The sequence below is a fragment of the Phalacrocorax aristotelis genome, chromosome 3 (genome assembly GCF_949628215.1).
Source record: "Phalacrocorax aristotelis chromosome 3, bGulAri2.1, whole genome shotgun sequence".
Classification (NCBI taxonomy): Eukaryota; Metazoa; Chordata; class Aves; order Suliformes; family Phalacrocoracidae; genus Phalacrocorax; species Phalacrocorax aristotelis.
This window is the reverse complement of record NC_134278.1, coordinates 86,376,829-86,395,939: the sequence shown is the minus strand read 5'-3', so window position 1 is coordinate 86,395,939 and position 19,111 is coordinate 86,376,829. Positions and strand designations below refer to the sequence as shown.

The following is a 19,111-nucleotide window of genomic DNA, read 5'->3' as shown; positions in this document are numbered from 1 at the left end:
GTTTAAATTATTCGCTTTTGTTTCATCTCTCCACATGCCACCCTGGACTGAATTGCAAATGAGATCAGGGAAATGCTCTAGCTTAGAGACAATTTTTTTAAATGCAGTAATACTCCCTATCCCAACACTAGCTATCTCTGCAACAAGAGAAGTGGGAATGGTGTCAGAGGAACAGTGAGGACAGAGGGGTTCAGGAATACCTAAGCTCAGAACACTACCCAGGAAAACATCAGGTGAAACCACCACAGTGGAACAACAGTGCACATTTGGTATTAGCTTCTTGGCTGAGATTCAATTCTCCAGAAGTACAAAGACCCAGGTTCCACCTCCTCTTGACCAAGGGTAAATACAGACTCACTCCATTCATTTCAGGGAAATTACTTCAGATTTTCACTGCTGCAAATTGAAGAAACATCTCTCTTGCGTTTAACACCATCCCTGTGAGGAGAAAAACTGTTAAAACCCTCCCTCTGGTTGAACTCAAGTTCAAACTTGCTGGACTGAACTTGTGAGGACAAATTATTATTCTTTGCTTCAGGGGAGAACGTCTGTTTCCAAAGAAGTAATCAAATTGGAATATGCAACCCACTGGTGAGGAACAGATGCTGAGATGCCCAGGGGGAATGAGTAAATAGGGGTTCCCAAAGGGGTGCATACTACGAAGCTGGCATAGCATGCAGAGCCTGGTGAATCAGTACGCACAGGCTCTGCAAGCAGCAACAGCACATGGACATGGCCTGGGGACCTCCTAGTGTAGGTAGACTGCTGGAGCACCTCATAAGTGGTGGCTCAGGCTCACAGGTGGCTCCTCTCCAGCATTCCGACCTTGAACCTTGTGGAGGGTCAGCCTAAGCACCTGTGTCCAATTCCACAGAAATACTGCAAAAATTCAGGGTGATCCCCACAGCTGAGGCATGTTGCTTCACACACTTCTCCTCCCTCCCATTTAAACCAGGTACCCTCTTCATCCACAGATGCCTACAGGAGATGAAAACTGTCCAGGGGCATTTCTTTTCCCTTTATCATAACTCAGAAAGCAGGCAACATTAGAGAGCAAGAAAGCACAAGCTCCTCATACCTTACACAATCATGGAACTGAGGTCATGGTTTGGTCAGTGATGAAGGAAGCAGATAGTTGTTTTGTTTGTTTTCTCTTGAGATCTGTTATGAAAACAGAGTGTTGGAGAGCTACTGTGATGTCCAGTAAAAACTTATCTGAGGGCCTGATGGAAAACATGGCTGAAAAGAAAAAAATCCCTTTCCTGTTGTCAACTTTCACAGCAAAAAAAAAAGGCAGAACTGAGAAAAGTTCTCTCATATTACCCCCCCTCATTTGTCCCCTCTCTGTTTAACTCAGGACTTGACAAAAACCCCACATAAATCTCAAGGAAATAATTCATCATGTCCTTCATCAAAATCACCAGTTCCTTTAATAAAGGTGGGTAACTGCTGTTTCAATCAGGCAAAATACATTAGAAGAGGTTTCAAATCACCTCACAAAGGGGACAAAAACTACTTACCATTTCATTCCACATCTCCTTCTGAGGGTAATGTGTTCAAAGATGACAGCACCTCGGCCTGGAGACAATGCTGCAGTTTGGGATCAGAGCTAAAATGCCTTGTCCTGGTGTTCTACTGATGCTCCTGACAATTGGGGCAGGAGAACTGAAAGGAGCTAAATGTCAGCTTCCTACCTGCAGAGACCCCAAAGAGCTCGAATTTCCGTGAACAAATATTATAATAAAAACTGTGCAACACCTACACAACACCCTAATTGCTAAGAAATCAGATACATCTCTCTGACAGACCATAGGTTTCCCAGACGATCAGCATATCTTTGGGGCTAAAGTAGCACAAAGACACACAATTCCCTGCCTTCCTATTTCTTTCCATCTGAAAATGCAAAGGCAGGGGGGTGTTGGATTTTACCTTCTAGGAAATGCTGCACCTATATATTTTAAATGTATAAACTACAGCATGTTCACTCAAATAACTTGTGCATAGATTATGAAAATAATTAGTTGCTTATTGAACAGCAAAGAATGAAACAGTAAATGAAAAAAATGTTACTTAGGTTACAGTCTCCTGAGCACAAAGACCTCTCACTCAAATATCTATTAAAGCTACAGAGGTAAATGCGTTTCTCCATCTGCTGCTGCTGTAACCCAGGACGAGGAAGCACTATCTTGGGAAAAGCCGGAATGAGCCATGGGGAAGCAAAGAAGCAGCAGAGGCAGGACTGCTAGTACTGGATTATACTGAGGGACAAATGCCTCCATACAATTCTGTTATTATTTTATGCTTAGATAGCCTCTAGCACAGTAATTTCCCCTGAGCCTCCAGATCATGCATGCGGAAACACTAAATGACAACAGTAATTACAGTTTAAGGTTACTGTCCTTTGTGCAAATCTTTTGGGCTTCAGAGGATCTGCGCTAATCTCTTGGGTTTTATTTTTTCCCCACTGTTCTCATCTCAGTTTTCTTATTGCCCAGGTGCTGTAAAGACCACAAAAGACTCTAATCCAACCTTTTTTATTTTTTTTCTCCCCTCACCACTTTTTCCTTTGGAACAGTAGATGGGGCATCTAGAATCTACTCCTACTTTTGCTCTGCTTTGCTGTATGACCCTTTTGGAAAATGTAAAGCCCCCTCTATTTACTTCCAGCATTTCTGAAATGGGAATAACCCATATTTGAAACATGACTTGAAACGTGTAGTTAAAGATTATTTCATTATATACTGCAAAAGTCCACAAACTATTTCAGAGGGACAGACAGATAATTTCAGTGGGAGATCTGCAAGTATTAAAGCACCAAAGCAGTCCCCTTCTCACTGTCATCTATTTTGTAGGCAGATAGAAAGCATTTGGGAAGATTTATTTGACTTCTGGCTTACACTGAATTGTTCATTATTTGCAAGTCAGGTAGGTAATTCACCTTGCACACACTTCTCAAGTACAGTGCTAAGAAGAAAACCACGATGGGTAGATTTTTCAGACAAACAAAATTCTCAGATAAACAGCTGTCTTTCTGTATGCCGAAGTGTTCAGTATTCCACACTGAACGGCAGGACAGCAGTAGATGTCAGTTTGACTCATACTCATAAAAGAAACGTCCTTTTTCGTACCTTCCAATCTCAACCTGGAACTTGCATTTATTTCATACACTCAAACTTTCTTCCAAACCTGACACATGAAAGTGAAAAAATTCCATAATCAATCACCAAATTCTACTGAGAGTGCATATGGCAACTCCAAAATCAAACAACCTTTTTTTCACTAAGGCGAGTTGCTCACTGCAGAAGTTTTCCTTCTTAGAGACAACTAACCAAACCCTATCACTTATATCCCCTTTTCCAGGTTCTTCTCCAACTAGCTTCCTGGAAGAAAAAAAAAAAAATTATTCATAGCTCATCTTCTGTATGTCTCAACTGCTGGGTGTTGTTTTTTTTTGTTTTCAGTGAATTATAGCCTATGAGTAAAAAATGCTTCCTTGCTCTAGAGGACTGCATCTCTTGGCTCCCATTACCTCCTCAGAAGAGGTTTTAAGAAGCCACTAAGCATGGTCCAACTGAAGGAAATCTCAGCCTCCTTAGGTGTTTCTAGAAAAGGCAGGGTGAGTTGATCTCCCCTGGATTTGTTTGTGATAAACTCTCCAGGCAGTTTTGGATAAAAATGACTTCCTAGACTATCATCCAAACAGGACTAAAAAAAACCTTTTGATGCAGATGTTCAGCAAATTGTCATTGTTCAGTGAATTAGTGACCAAAACAGTTAGCTTGTGCCAATCCCCTTTGCTTGAATTTTTCCCAAATATCTACGGACCAAAGACCCCATGGAGGTTTGCTAGAGCTAACTGGCATCAGAGAGCAAGAGGTTTGCACAGCTGTGAGAGGCTCTAGCCTCACAGTGGCACTGCTGCCTTTAAGTCTGATCTTAGCCATTTAGATTCATAGAATCATTAAGGTTGGAAAAGACCTCTAGGATCATCAAGTCCAACCATCAGCTCAACACCACCATGCCTCCTAAACCATGCCCTCAAGTGCCACGTCTACATATCTTTCAAATATCCCCAGGGATGGTGACTCCACTACCTCTCTGGGCAGCCTGTTCCAATGCCTGACCACTCTTTCAGTAAAGAAATTTTTCCAAATATCCAACCTAAACCTTCCCTGATGCAGCTTGAAGCCATTTCATCTCATTCTATCACTAGTCACCTGGAAGAAGAGACCAGCACCCACCTCACTACAACCTCCTTTCAGGTAGTTATAGAGAGCGATAAGGTCTCCCCTCAGCCTCCTCTTCTCCAGTCTGAACAACCCCAATTCCCTCAACCTCTCCACATAAGACCTGCTCTCCAGACCCTTCATCAATTTTGTTGCCCTTCTCTGGATAGGCTCCAGGAACTCAATGTCCCTCTTGTAGTGAGGAGCCCAAACTGAACACAATATTCAAGGTGTGGCCTCACTAGTGTCCAAGCACAGGGGCACAATCACTTCCCTACTCCTGCTGGCCACACTATTCCTGATACAAGCCAGGATGCTGTTGGCCACCTTAGCTACCTGGGCACACTGCTGGCTCATGTTCAGCCAGCTGTCAACCAACACACCCAGGTCCTTCTCCACCGAGCGGCTTTCCAGCCACTCTTCCCCAGGCCTGTAGGGCTGCATGGGGTTGTTATGACCCAAGTGCAGGACCCGGCCCTTGGCCTTGTTAAACTTCATAGAAATGGCCTCAGCCCATCGATCCAGCCTGTCCAGGTCCCTCTGTAGAGCCTGCCTACCCACCAGATGATCAACACTCCCACCCAACACATTGTCATCAATTAAGAGCAGCAGTGAAGTGAGCAGCAAGTTACCCATTTCTATGAGTGAGCAGAAGGCTGTAGTCCTGGCCAACAATCAGATGCTTGTTTCGGAGGTTTTCTCTCATTAGCTGTTTTTCCTTGCATGAAACATACTTTTCACACTGTGGAAACTGGAGTCAGACCTACGGATGTCTGGAAGTAAGATGCTCATTTGGAAAGAAATAATGAAACTGAAGAAAACAGTCAAAATTATCATTAAACAAAACCTTACAAAGGTTCCAACCAGAAATGTTGAAATAAAATTAAGCTCTTTTTTTTCTAAATAAAATAACTTGGTGCAATAAAATATTTTTGTCCTGATTCAGTATTTCAAATATGAAAATGTAGATTCTGTTTCTGTTACTTTGTGATTGCACTATCAGAAATGAAATTAGTTGAAGTCTTATAAATTATTTTTTTCTTTAGGAAAGTAATAATTTTAGTTGATTGACCGACAGAAAAATATTCATAAGGCTTTCTTTTAACATGCCCTGCACAACTTGGAGAAGGACCCTTGAGATTTATGAGATATTCATATGGTTAGATCTAGAAATGAGGAAATAAGTGTTTAACATGGAAATTTCCCTTCCTCTTTTCAGAAAATAAGTAGTCCAAACAGAAATCCTCTTCCTATAGCAATCAATGGAATTATTCCAAGAAAAGTTAGTATTCCTAAACAAATAAAATGGATTCCAATGAATGTTTTCCCAGGAGAGCATCAGAGTTTAGAAAAAAAAAAATAAAGCAAGCACTGTTTAATTATGTCTATCTCCTTGCCTAAGAGAATTAGCATTTTTATCCAAACTCTGCCAGAGATTGCTTGTTGCCTTATGGAATCAGATCCATAAAATTCATGATTACAAGAAGAGTTCAGCCTGTTCTCAGTTGGAAGAAACACCAGTTATAATGGTGCCTGTAAGGTTTATAAAAGGTATCTTACATTTTTGAGACACTCTGCAGACACTGACTAGAACATGGCTTCTCCAGAACAGAGAAGCTGGGATAGCAGCTGTCAGCTGGAGAGAAAATGTCTTGAGGCATAACAGTGCTGACTTTGGTGGAACCGCACCTAAGACAAAAGTGATCCAGTGATCCAGAATATCTGCAGGGGAAGGCTGGCTGAGCACCAGGGAAATCAGTGGCCTAACACAGAAGATGGGCTCAGGATTGAGTTTATCTTATCTGCCAGATAAGAAAGCCAAGTTAGATGGGAAGAAATGTAATCAATCACCCAGCCTCAGACTCCAAGACAAAACACAGGGCGTCTCCTACCCCAGTGGTTTTATTTTTCAGGTTCTTGATGAGGATACAACCAATGCATCTGGCCTCCGCCAAAGGAAAAGAATAGGAAGGAATGTGCAAAGGTGGTGAAGGAGAACCAGCTATGTAACTGCAGTGTTACGTAAGGTACAGCCCAGCAGTAATCAGCTTAGTGATACTGCTGTGAGACCAGTACAAAAATAATAATTATATCTGGCAAGTCTGGTTCTTCTGTGAAGACTTCACATTTGCAAGACTCAGGAATCCTTTACTCTGTGTTCCTCTGAAAGAATAATCCTTGGAGTCAGTAAAGTGAATGGAGACCGACTATTTACATTTATGAAATGTTAAAGTCTGTACAAATAACAACATATTTCTTTTCAGCACTCAGTAGATGGCTACCAATATAAAACATAAAGCAGCATATTCACAGAAATGCGGCCATTCAGCTATCACTTCATACAATGTTGTAATATTGACTAGAGTCCATTTATGATAGTAAAGAGCTGATATTATACAACTAATTGGGAAAAATATGTAATGTGGACATGTTACAGTATTTCTTAGTCTTTCCACAATGTTTTATTCTACCCAGTCCTGTTCTCCCCCTCAGTATAGAAGTTTACAGGGCCAAGAAGCATTATTCAACTTTGCCAACCCATGAAATACATATTAGCATTTTAATTACTATTGGCTATTCTCAGATGTTAGAGGTACCCATTTTGCTGAAAAGCCATATTCCAATGCAGCATCAAATAATTACTGCAGAAAAGTTATCAGAAATAATTAAAGGTTTATATTTAGATTAATTTCCATTGTGTCTCCAAATACTGCAATCAACTTTCTCTGATCTTTGTAAATCCCTTTTTGTATTCATGGAATGCATCATGCATACAAACAATGATTTCACAGGTGTATTTATAACTCCTTGTTGGCTTCTGGGCTGTTGAGTTTGTGGCAAAAAAAAATTAATATACTTAAGATATTGCATACACACTTTGAAGATCTGGAAACACAGAATGCTTGTAGCAACAGTGTTTTGGAACAGATTGCAATAAACCAATAGACAAAAACGTTATTCACAAAGAAAACACGCATCAAATTTTAAAGAACAATTAAATACGTTAAATGGCATGACTGGATGCACTATATAATACATTTATTTTGTGATATAACAACATATGCCATTCTATCAGTGATTTTAGCTTGAGTCTCTTAGTAAAAAGGTGGCGGGGGTTTTTTAACATCACAACCCTGTGACGCAAGTCCTGTCACAGCATGCTCAATACCCCAGAAAACTATGCCAAAAAATGTTCCAGTCTTATGTTGTTATTGATTTAACTGTACACCCTTAGCTGTACTGCCTTTTATTTATCCTTTTATTTATTGCCAATGTCATTTACAGTAAACTGTTCTGGTCATCTAACTGTACACAGAAGAAACCCAGTCACTGTTTTAACAGCTGATTTTCGGAAGTCAGGAAAGAATAGAAATACACTGTTATAAATCTATTTTGTTTCATTCTAAATCTACCATGTCACAGTCTAAAATACATGGGCATCATACATTATCAGGTACAATATTTTAACCAATTCTATATTCTTCCCAAAGTATGTGTCAACCAATATATTTACAATCTTTCAAAAGAGTTTAACTCAAAGGCAGTTTTCCAGCCTCCAAACTTTCTGTTAGGCTTAGGGATCTGCCAAATGAAAACAAAATGTCTTCCATTGCTCCTGGGGAAGTTTTTCTAGCACACAGTTTACTTGTATTGAAAACAAGCAAGTATAGCCGAATACACATGCTTTCTAAACTGAAAGTGAAGTTAATCCTGAAGATGGGCAGTCTGGATTCTGTCATAGCTCCAATATTGGTGACTTGGGAAGGGAGAGCACTTTTGAGCCCCTGCATATTTTGCCATCACCAAGCACAAGTGCTCGAGGCCATGACTGACTCTTCCCAGTCAACCCTAGCTGTGCTGAACTGAGCCCTGGCAGGAGGAAGGAAAAGGGTCACCACACAGGGCCAGGAGATGCTGATACGATGACAGCCCAGAGAAGGCAAAGCCAACCAGTGGCTGCTTTCCTTCATCTCACCAACACAGGCTGCAGCTGACTCAAGCTTCCCAAGGGAGAAAGGCATAATTACAACCAACATTACATCTGTGGATTTCTGGATCCAGTGAATGCGGAGATAGTCACAACCTTCAGTGACTGTTAGCTCAGCATATCAGAGCACTGCATTTCTTGTTCAAAACCAAACCAAACTTGTCCCAAACCAAAGCAAACTTCTGCAGCACACTAGGTTCCATATTAAATCAAAGTCACTGGCTCACACTCTTCATTCTTCTCACCACCCTACTAACAAAAACCACTAAACTATATATTCCTACCACTGCCACTGCTTGTATTATAATATTAAACAGATGAGTCAAAGCTGAAAATTGCACAAATAACAAAGGCAAAGCCTGCTCCACAAAACAGAAACTCTATTCATCAGGCTGGAAACAAGAGGGAGACAGGAAAAGCAGAGGGAGCTGGGGAGCGATGCTGCAGTCAGGAGAACAGACCTCAAAAATAAAGCAGAAACTTAACTAATGCCAGTTCAGCAATTTACAGGCAGCAGAGTGGAGGCTGAATGTGGTCAGCTGTCTCAACAGGTTTTTTTTAAATTACTGAACTTCTACATGGTTAGAAGTATTTTTGAGGAATAAAGCTCATTTTATTGCCTTACCCCACCTTTCCCCACATATCATGTTTAGCAATATAAAAATTATATAATAAGTGACCGGAAGCAACTTTAAGAGGTCATCTGAACCGTCCCAGGGCCCCAGGGAGGAATCAGCGACACCCGAGTCAGTTATGATCACTGTCTAACCTTGTGTTAAAACCACTGACCACACAGACTCCACAGCCCCTGATGGCACCAGGACTGCAGTACCTCAGTACTTCTATTTTCAGAAAATTCCACATTAATCTGCACAGCATCATCTTCACTTATCAGTCTATTATCTTGCAGTACATTAATTTATATTTTTTCCTAATAGAAATAGTTTTATCTTACCTTGTAATTTTAGTTATACACTATTTCCATAAAAGACACATGTATGTTTATGTTTGATGTCATTTTGATAGTATTATGTGGCGTTAACGGTGCTTTTTTATATAACTATACAAGATTTCCAACATTCTTTAATGCTGATGTTGATAGATTGGGTTTTTTTCTCCTTGTAGCTCTTTTTTCTACTTACAAATAGAAATAATAGATCAATTCAGCTTAGCTTTGACATCATGCTGGATATAACTGCATTTGCTCCAGTAGCAAATTGAAATACTTAATTTTCTATACTCAGCAGTGTTGTGATATTTCACATTAGAACTGTACTGCACATCACAAATACAAACATGCATACAGTCCAAATACAAACCAGCAATGCTGCACTTATCAGGAATTCAAACTTGAAAAGTGGGAAATTATTCAGTGAGTATGCTTACATACACTCACTCTGCAGTGAAGGGGATTACTGTGTCAACCTAAGTGACAGCTTAAGTATCTGAAGGACTCCAGGACTCATTTTTTATATCAGAAAGAGTGTTCTTTTTATTCTTATTACAGAAACTGACTCCTATGCAATAATCATGATATCTCAATTAAGTAGCAGCTAAATGCTTTACTGTTGGAGTCACTGCTGGTCAACCATTCAAAACCTAGTTGAACAGGGCTTTCTGTGAACAGTTAGATCTTCATCAACCCTTGTTGTGCATGTATAGTCTACAAAGACCTTAGACAACAAGAAACAGGAATCTCTCAGATTCCATTTTCAAAAAGCAATCACAGGGAATCATTATTTGCAGTGACAACAGCCAGGCTACTATACAGTGTGTAGTAGAGTCATGAACCAGACTTGCTACTTCACTGAATACCAGCATCTATCTTTTGACATCACAGACAAACAATTTAATGGCCTAAGACTAGTTTATCCTCTGTGCTCCGGAGGCACAGCAGTACCCTTCCATCAGCAGTGCAAGAGGGGCAAAGCAGTGGGAAAACCTTTCTTCCTCACTTATCAGACACCTAAATCTCCTCTTTGCAGCCCTGTTGATTTCTTATTTGGAATTACAAAGATCATACAACACATGTAGCACATTTCCTACAATTACTTATCTTTGTCCTACTGTCTGTATGACCCTTCTCTTTCCATGTCTGAAGTGCAGGTTGAATTCCACCTCCCTAGGAACTGATCATGAGTACATCTGACTTTTTTTTAACACTGTGCTGTAATCTCTGCTACTCTCTTCTGCTGCTTCCTTTTCATCTTCTTGCATAACCCCACTCATGAACCTGTACATTTAAGTAACCATCCACCAACATCCACAAAGGGTCTAAACATCATAAAAGCAAAATGCTTTAAGTGTTAAATTCTCTCAGTAACAGGACATACACCAGATCAATTATCAGATGATATAACATACAAGTGACTAGAATTCCCTCAAGAAAAATCAGGTTTTTTTCTCGTAATGCTTGACAACTGGCTTCATTATGAATTAGAATTATAAAAATCTTCAAAAAGGGCCCTGAGCTGTACAAGGAAGCAAAACAAACACAGTTTAAGATTATGTTGACCTAAAAAAGTTATTAATACAACAGGCCTCCCTCTGTGAGTTGAAGAGACTCTTGGAACCCCTTCCTCAAATACGCTGGATAAAGCATAAGACCACTTACACCAGAAATGGATAAACCAGGGATCCATTCATGGAACACACTGCCCGTTTTCTGCACAATATGGTTCATTTTGTCAAGATGATTGATGACAAAAATGTCTTCAATTCTTCTTTGGTGAACAAGCTGGCAATGCAGCTTCAACCAACAGCGTATAGGTTTGAGGGTGTCTGGGTTTTTTTCAGCACTGGGAAGAAGACATTTCTTCTAATGAGTTTTCCTTGGCTGTTCAATATTTATTACAGGTACTTAAGCAGAGCTTTTATTACTTAATGATCCGTTTCCTTCCAAAAGGATAACACCAATGCTTGTGTATTGCAGCCCTAGTCTCATAAAATTAATGGCAGCTCCAAACTTTTCCTGGGCATAATCCTACCAGCACGCCAGCTCCATAATAGCATATATTAGGACAAAACTCTAAAGAAACCACATTGGAAAGTCTGTAATCTCTACCATCTACAGCATGAATTTACATAAAAGACCTGAAAAAATGAAGGGCTTTTTATTCTGCCACTTTCTCCTGTCTCTATCCTACTTCATACATCCATACCTCCTTGCATGGCAGAGAACTAGAGAGGGGACCTGAAGCCTCCCCCAAGATTTGAGACAGGGTAGCAAGTCTTGGGCATTACATTCACTTCATATAATGTTTATCCCCACAGAGGCTGAAAGTTTTGCATAGATCTGGGGTCACTGCTGTGGTGAACTGCATAGAAATTAATCCCTCTACCCACAAAGGGAGTCAACAGCAGGATTACAACAGCGCACAGGTCAATGCTTGTCCTTTCCTATGGGATGGATTTTGGGAGCACTGCCCCTTCGCTTTTGGGAGCGAGACAGCTTTCTTCTTACAGGGAGGAAGGATCTTAGGACACCTTCCAAAGTTTGATCAAAAACTTACCAGGGACAAAAAAAATCATTGCCACTGGCCAGGAAGCTGGGTAATCAAGATGTGGGGTGTGGAGCAGAAGTAAAAATGTGAAATATAGCCATTTTAATAAAAATAACTGTAAGATGCTCTTATTGCTACATTCCAGGGACAGAATTCCGTGTCTCCAGTACCAGAAGACTAGAGAAACACGTTACACCTCCACAGCAATTACAGAGATCTGAACAAATCTACAAGGCAAGCTACCAGAGCTCCTACCCCTTGCATCCCCAGGTCACTGTATTCTACACCTACTGGAGAACTAGGGAAAATTGGTTCTCCTGATCTTACCAGTAAGATTTTCATTTTTGCAAAGGGGAAGATCTGTGCTGGCATCTAAGGGAGTGAGGCAAAAGCCTGTCATTAACACTGCCAGAAAGGGCACTGAAAGTTGACTTATATTACACTACCATCACCAAGGGCTGCTGCTTGTTAAGCTGAGCTTTTTCCAAGCTGCCAGCCCTCTTCCCCCCTGTAAGGTGACCATGGATGAAATACCCAGCTCTGGCAGTACTTGGTAACCCCCTGCCTGGCATCACAGACACTTCTGCCTTCACAGGTTGCAATGGTCCAACCGCATGCCAGTCATGTTAAAGGGGACATGGGAAGGATCTGAGGTGAGGAGGGATATGGAAGATTTTTATTTGTTTCATTAAAAGCTTAGATCGTCTGCATTTACAGCCCCCCTTCCTTCCCTTGTCCCATGACAAAAGCAGTTTGGGAGTACTGTTAACCCTGGGCACCTAGAGACTACACATTAAGGAAGCTATGCATCTGCCCTCCCCAGACTCCTGTACCAGCACGGGTATCAGACAAGTCTCCCTTTCTAATTCCTTTCTGCAACAATTGCCATCCCTGGGATGTTTACTTCCAAAGCAGCCATCATGTAAGTTCCAAACTCACTCACTCTCAGTGGAAGATTTTAATTTCACTTTTCCCCCCTTCTACACACATACATTTATTCCCCCAACACCAACACAGATGCATTCGCATATAGATACCAGTAATGGGACTCAGCTCTTCTCTGTATATTAAAGCCTCTTTCTTGACTGGGATTAATCTTGGCAGCTGTCTGACAGGAGAGACTGTGTGGGAAGAAAATGGTTTTATCTAAAACTTGAAAGAAAGCAAAATAATCTTTGAGAGAATAAACTGTATTTCAACTCTTGCTCCTTCAGTGGAAGACTATTTACTAACAGAAGATACCCAACAACAGCAAAATAGAAAAGTATTCCTCTGCAAGGTAACAAAGGCTGTGCATTTTTTCTTTCCTTTTACTGATGTGGCCACTTTTCAAAATATTTATTAATAATACAGCTGCGTCTCTCCATAGGAGGCCAGAATCTGAGTCTGTTTTGAACATCAAAATGAAGCAAATCCCATGGTTTTCTTTCACAGCTATGGTAGAGCAGGAATGGTCTCTGCATTCCATCCTGCCTCTGCTGTACTTCCAGAGGCAGGAAACCTAACAAACAAGACAGTATGAGTACCTCTGTATTTCTGATTTACTTTTCCAGAGCAATCACGCTGATGAAACATGCTTTGTTGAATACAATTGTTCCTCATAACTAAAAACAAAGTTTGGTCTTACAGAAGCTGTATTTCCCTTTGCTTGCAGGGAAGGCTCCCTTGGAAAAGGTCATCTAGCTCTAAGGTTGTATTATGACTGCACTCAGGAGGCAGGATGCTTTGATGTCAGTGCAGAACACCCCATCTCTCAAGTCTATCTCTGTGCTTCTCCATGTCCTCCTCAGCTCATGGGCTGCTCCATACCCACATCACTCAACCTTTTTCTGATTCTGGGCTCTTGTTCCAACCTGTCCCACTTACTCCCTCCTCACCTTCACGCTGACGTCCATCCCAGTCTACTCAGACTCCTCATTGGCTTTATGTCACTTGGGGCCCTTGCCCCCTGTTGTCACCTCCTCCCAGCTGCCTGCATCCATGGGTCATGGCAAGGCCTGCCTCCCTGCCTGCAGCTCCAGGGAAAAGTACAGCAGCTACTTAAGTGAAGCTTCCCAAGGCAAACCAAGCCTAATGGCTGACTTTTCGGTCTGAGAAATTTCAGCTGAAACAATTAACAGATAAAAGCAGATTAAAATGCAATTTTGCATGGAGAATGCTGGATATCTTGCTGCTATGTCTTATCAAAAATTCCAGCTTTAGCATGTAAAAACATTAAAGGGACTTTTTTCCACCCAAAATCTATTTGGCATCAAAGGTACATATGGTAAAATAATAAAATAGAAGTGCACCTGGAAATCATTGGAATTTGCAACTGACACAAAAGAGTTGTTTCTGAGCAAACCTCTCCTGGAAGGTTCTCCATACCTCAGAGTAAACAGTCTTCATTTGCAGTAGTTCAATTCACTGTGGCATTTGCCATCCTGACAGTAAGGATCCTTGAGAGGACTGTACTACCAGCAAAAGCCATGGTGCTTCATGAGTCTGCACTTTTTTCTTGAACTGTTCAATAGCACAACACACTATATGACACTATTACATATGCCTTCACCTGCTGCCAGTACTGCTTCAGGCTTCACCAATACTGATGTGCTAAATAATGTCAAATCCATAAAATTTGAGGCTGTTCCTCAGAACAAAGATTGAGTTCTTGCTTGATCTCTAGGAAAGCATCTTAATAATGCTCCATTCCCACCCTCTTGACAGCGATGATGTTTATCGCCCAACCACTATGTATGTTTAGCATATCTCCAAATTATTTTGGTAAAAACACACAGTAACTTTCACACAACAAAGCTTTTTCAAGGATTTTAAAAGACATGCAGAGCATGAAAATGGTGCATTAACCTGTTAGCATAATGCTCTGCCATGTATCTCCTCAGACTCTTGAAAATTTGACATGGTTTCTCAAGGGACTTACTTGATTAAAGAACATTAATTAATTGAGTGAACATCTGTGCTGTTTTTCAACTAATAATTAAAATTAGCTAGGAATTGTCATCTCCTTAAAAGCAGAAAGTATACAGAATAACTGCAGCCCACTTTCTCACAACATTTGGGTAAGGCTAAGCAACTACAGCATTTACCATAGTGGTTCCTGAGAGATTTGTAAGGCCCTGTAGTGGAAGTTTGCTTCCTGGCTAGCCTGACAACAGAAACATTTTATTCTTGGCTTCATGCATTAACATATTAACCCTGACAGTGCTGACATTTGTTGCTAAGTGAAATTAAATGTAAATGGTCTAGAAAGCTGCCATTAAATTTAGAAATTATTTTTGAAGTTTGAAATTAAGTACTGTCAACACAACTCCTGTTTCCACTTATATGCAAATATAACAGGAATTTTAATGACTTCTCCAAACTCCACAAAAAAAATAAAGAAGGGAAATAAGAGTAATGATTTTAATTGCTCTCAAACTGTATTACAAAAAGCAGCTGACCTCATAAGAGCTCAAGGACTATCCAGCAGGACAGAGTAAGTAAGAGGGCTAGATGAGAAAATGTCATGTTATGTATAGAAACGAAATGTTGCTTCCATCCTCCAGTATAATTCACAAGGTCAGGATACACCCAGGATCATCCTTTTCTTCACGTTGGAGATATTCTTAGTTATTTAAACACAGGGCTTTATTCCCTGAGATCAAAGGAAGAGCCAAGGAGAGACGAACCATGGGTACACAGCACCAGGACAAAGTGGAGATGAACAGCAAAAATGGGATTTCATTGCGTGTGACAGAAGTCAACTGAGTGTCTAGAGACTGCAAATATCAGATGACTGCAAAAGAGAACATCTCTGCACAAGATGGTAGATTAATTTAAGCTGTTCTTAATAGCAGTGCAGACACTTAGTCTAGAGGTAGTCAACGCCAGAGCCAGTCTGGAACTAGTATGGGAGTGCTCAGCCATGTAATACTGAGGCTGCAGTGAGAATTGGTGGATTCAAACAAATATCACAGATATTTGGAAAATATTCAGGGGCTTACAGAAATATTTATTTCCAGTACAGAGCCACCTCCACAATGACTCTACTCAGTCACTAGTTCACACTGTACTCACTTAGTTGTATGTTTTTTCTGAAATGGCTCTTAACAAGGTTGAGTGGTTCAGGGAAATGAAAGACACCCCTCTTGGGACATTTAATTAGTATCCACTAATTGTAGATGATTTCTGAATGGTTTACTTTCTGATCCCTCCTTGGTAAACAAAATGAGGGAAGCCTGAGAATTTCTATTCAAAGCAGGTTGAATGGGTCTCTTCCTCATAGCTGGTACCAGCTTTAGAGAAGGGGACCAGGAAGTGGCACCTCAGAGCACTGGAAGATCAGCAGCAGCCCAGGGAACCTGCCAGCACTCAGCATCTCAGGATGAAGTGATGGGGGCAAGCAGCACCTGGAACCTGTGTAGTTCACTCACAGGGCTTCCAGCCACAGGACCTAGGAGTCATGTTCCTCCCAGTTGGACCTGTGCCCAGAAACACTTGAAATTTCTGCAGAAGTAGGAAAATTAAGCTAGGAATTCATCAGACCTTGCTTGCTCTGGTGTCACAACAACAATTATAATCCTATTTACCTTATTTTTCTTTTCTTCCTACTCAGTTTTTCAGTTTCATAGGTGTTCCAATACCATATAATATCTGGCAATTGAATTCTGTCTGGACTAAGATTCCCCCGCCCCCCCTTGCTCACAATACAGAGAGGTCAAAACCTACAGAAGGATTAACAAATAATCTATTTGCTGTCATGATATCATTCCTCAGGCTTATCTACTTTCTTTGGGCAGTCAATACACTTTTTGTGCTACCTGGCCCCACTCCAGCCCATTATTATACTGGTGTAAGAACCCTGGAAAAAAAGAAGAATTTGCTAGGGCCAGCTCATAGCCTTCTGCAAGAGGGGCCTTTCCTTTCTGAGTGGTTTATACTTCTGAAAACCAAGCACACTGTTTGCCAACTGCGAGCAAGAGACTAAAAGAAATAGAGGTTTTCAGCATACACTCCCTTAGCATCTGGAATGTATACAATTCCCTGAGAAAAAGTCCCAGTGTGACTGCAGAGAAAATGCCACCATTCACACCACAAGGAATTCTGGGCTGGATGACCCACAGACTAGAAGGATGCGTAGGGGGACAACTGTGGGATCCTGGATGGCCCCTCCCCACAGTAAAGAGACGTCCTGAAGACTATGGCATCACTGAGTCTCACTGGAGAGAGGATACATTGCAGAGAACATAAGAGTATTAGTGAAATAAAAATAAAAGCTGAGGTAGTTTGCGATGTGTGTGCGTACAGCAGTCACCAGACTTGCAACAAGCATGGGGAAGAAAAAAGGTAGCCATAACCACAGATTTGATCAGCACTCTGATCTCATAAAAAATATTCTGTGTCTGTGTCACAAAGAAAACATGGTAGATACACATAACAATGAAACACTCACCCTGGAATCCTTTTCCAGATGAAGCTTGTGTTGAAGACTGCGTCGTCTTCTGGCCTTGGCAATGCCATTATGATAAAAGAAGTATCCAGTATCTAAAAAAGGGAGCTGAGAAAGAGAAAAAAATATCATGGAGCTATTGGCTACTAATAAGGATGACATGGAAAACTTTTACCTGCGAAGTGACTCAAGAGTCTGCAACAAGACTCATGAAGAGTTATGTCAAAGGGCCCAAATCACTCTTGAGAATGTCACTTCTAAGTTAATTTTGAAAAGTGTGCCCAGCAGCATTAAAGTTATTTGCTATAGGTTTACAATGCATAATTTCACTCGGTACTATTTTCACCTTATGTTTAAGGTCAACAGTGCCAATACTTCCCAAGTGTTTCCCCAATCACATCAGGATTATTTCCTATTTCCTGAAAAAGCCAGAATAAAAGAACAAAATAAACTGCAAATGATTGGAAACTACCACAAGTCATTCTTCAGCAATAAGGCATTTCACAAGTGTTTTTCTGAGCTGTTACAATGCACCCAAACTGATGTCGTAAGCGGTAAGGCAGAGAGGAAAGTGATTTCCACTCTCTGAAAAATATGGTATTTGGAATTTCTTCCAAATATCAGCAAATGGAACATGAAAAGAATATTAAGAAAGCAGACAGCTCGCAGTGTTCAGATGGGAACAGTCTTGCACAGCTTTATGGTCTTAAGACATTTAGGCAGCAAGCAAACACCTCCTAAGGACTTTCCAGCCCCACCTAAGGCAGGTGCCAGGGAAGGAAGCTGCATATCCATTATTAAATGCATCTCTCTCCACGGGATTGGCAGGGAGTGACTGGAAGGCTAGTAGACATTTAGCTTTAAGAAGGCTAAAAGACACGGTGCTAGGAGAACAGCACCCCACCTCCAGCAGTCAATTAGAAAGCTCCATTAAATTCTAAAGCTTTTTCCCCTTTCCAACTTAATAGGGAGATTCTGGTTGAATGTTAAAATCTAAGCAAGTAACTGCGTATTTTTAAACTAAGCCTCTCTTTGCAATAGTTGGGGAAAAAATGGGCCCTTGTTGGGAATTTATATGTTAATGCTGTGAACATTTCAACTTCAAAGGTTAGATTATCCTGCATGTAAAATATCTACTTCAAAGAGATATTCCAAAACAGCCATGACAGCCCTGTTCCTCTCCTTTTTATTATCTATACTTCATGATAACATAAACCTCTTAGCAGTTCAGAGTTCTTTACTGAAAAAGTGAGACTGACAGCTAGATAGAACATTCATTGTGAAAACCTGGGTTGAACAGGGGTAGCAGGATCTTGCTGCCATAAAACAGATTCTGTTCCTGTATATGGGTATATGCAGTTCACAAATATAATTTTCCTTCTATGGACCTATCTCATGTTTCATTAGATTTATCACTATATCTGGTGCAGTTCCACAAAAATATTTTGGTGTACATGTGGATTGGTGTGGGAATGGAAGATTTGCAGTGAATTCTGAAAGTTTAAAACCTCACTCATTTTTGGAATGCAACCAAATTTTATTTTTTCCTCTACAAAGCCCTTTTTATGTTAATTGAAACATTTAATATTAATGAAATCAAAGCATTCTATTTTCACTTTTAAAATTCCATTGTCTATGACTTGCAATACATGAATGAAAACTAACTTTTAAAAAAATCAAAGCATTCTGTTCCGATAAAAAGACCTCTTTTTAAGTGTGTATATAAAAGGTTAAGGAGATTTCATCAAAATCGTTATGATCCCTTAGAGCTGATTTGCAGGGCTGACTGGAGAGCTCTTCTGGGCAAACAACCAGAATATTTTTCATCAGCTCCATACACATGTAAAGAATACAACAGCTGAGGCAGAAGGAGAAATGAGGCTACGAAAGCACACGGGCAGTGGCCACAGAAGTCTACTCTTCACATCCATCCTCAGAGCCACAGCTCTCAAGACTCAAATTCTGT

General features: G+C 40.6%; 1 protein-coding gene across 4 annotated transcripts in view; it reads right to left on the bottom strand.

The window, feature by feature from the left end:
• Positions 1-19,111, bottom strand: part of PCSK2 (proprotein convertase subtilisin/kexin type 2) — a 103,555-nt gene that overhangs the window by 64,764 nt on the left and 19,680 nt on the right. For 2 of the 4 annotated variants that reach the window (XM_075088298.1, XM_075088294.1), the window contains exon 2: positions 17,149-17,253. The exons of 1 other annotated variant lie outside the window; for it this stretch is intronic. In XM_075088298.1, coding sequence (XP_074944399.1) covers positions 17,149-17,253 — 105 coding nt within the window. Of the gene's footprint in view, positions 1-358; positions 439-1,078; positions 1,166-17,148; positions 17,254-19,111 lie in introns of those variants that run through there. One more of the 4 variants, XM_075088297.1, reaches the window with a different exon arrangement.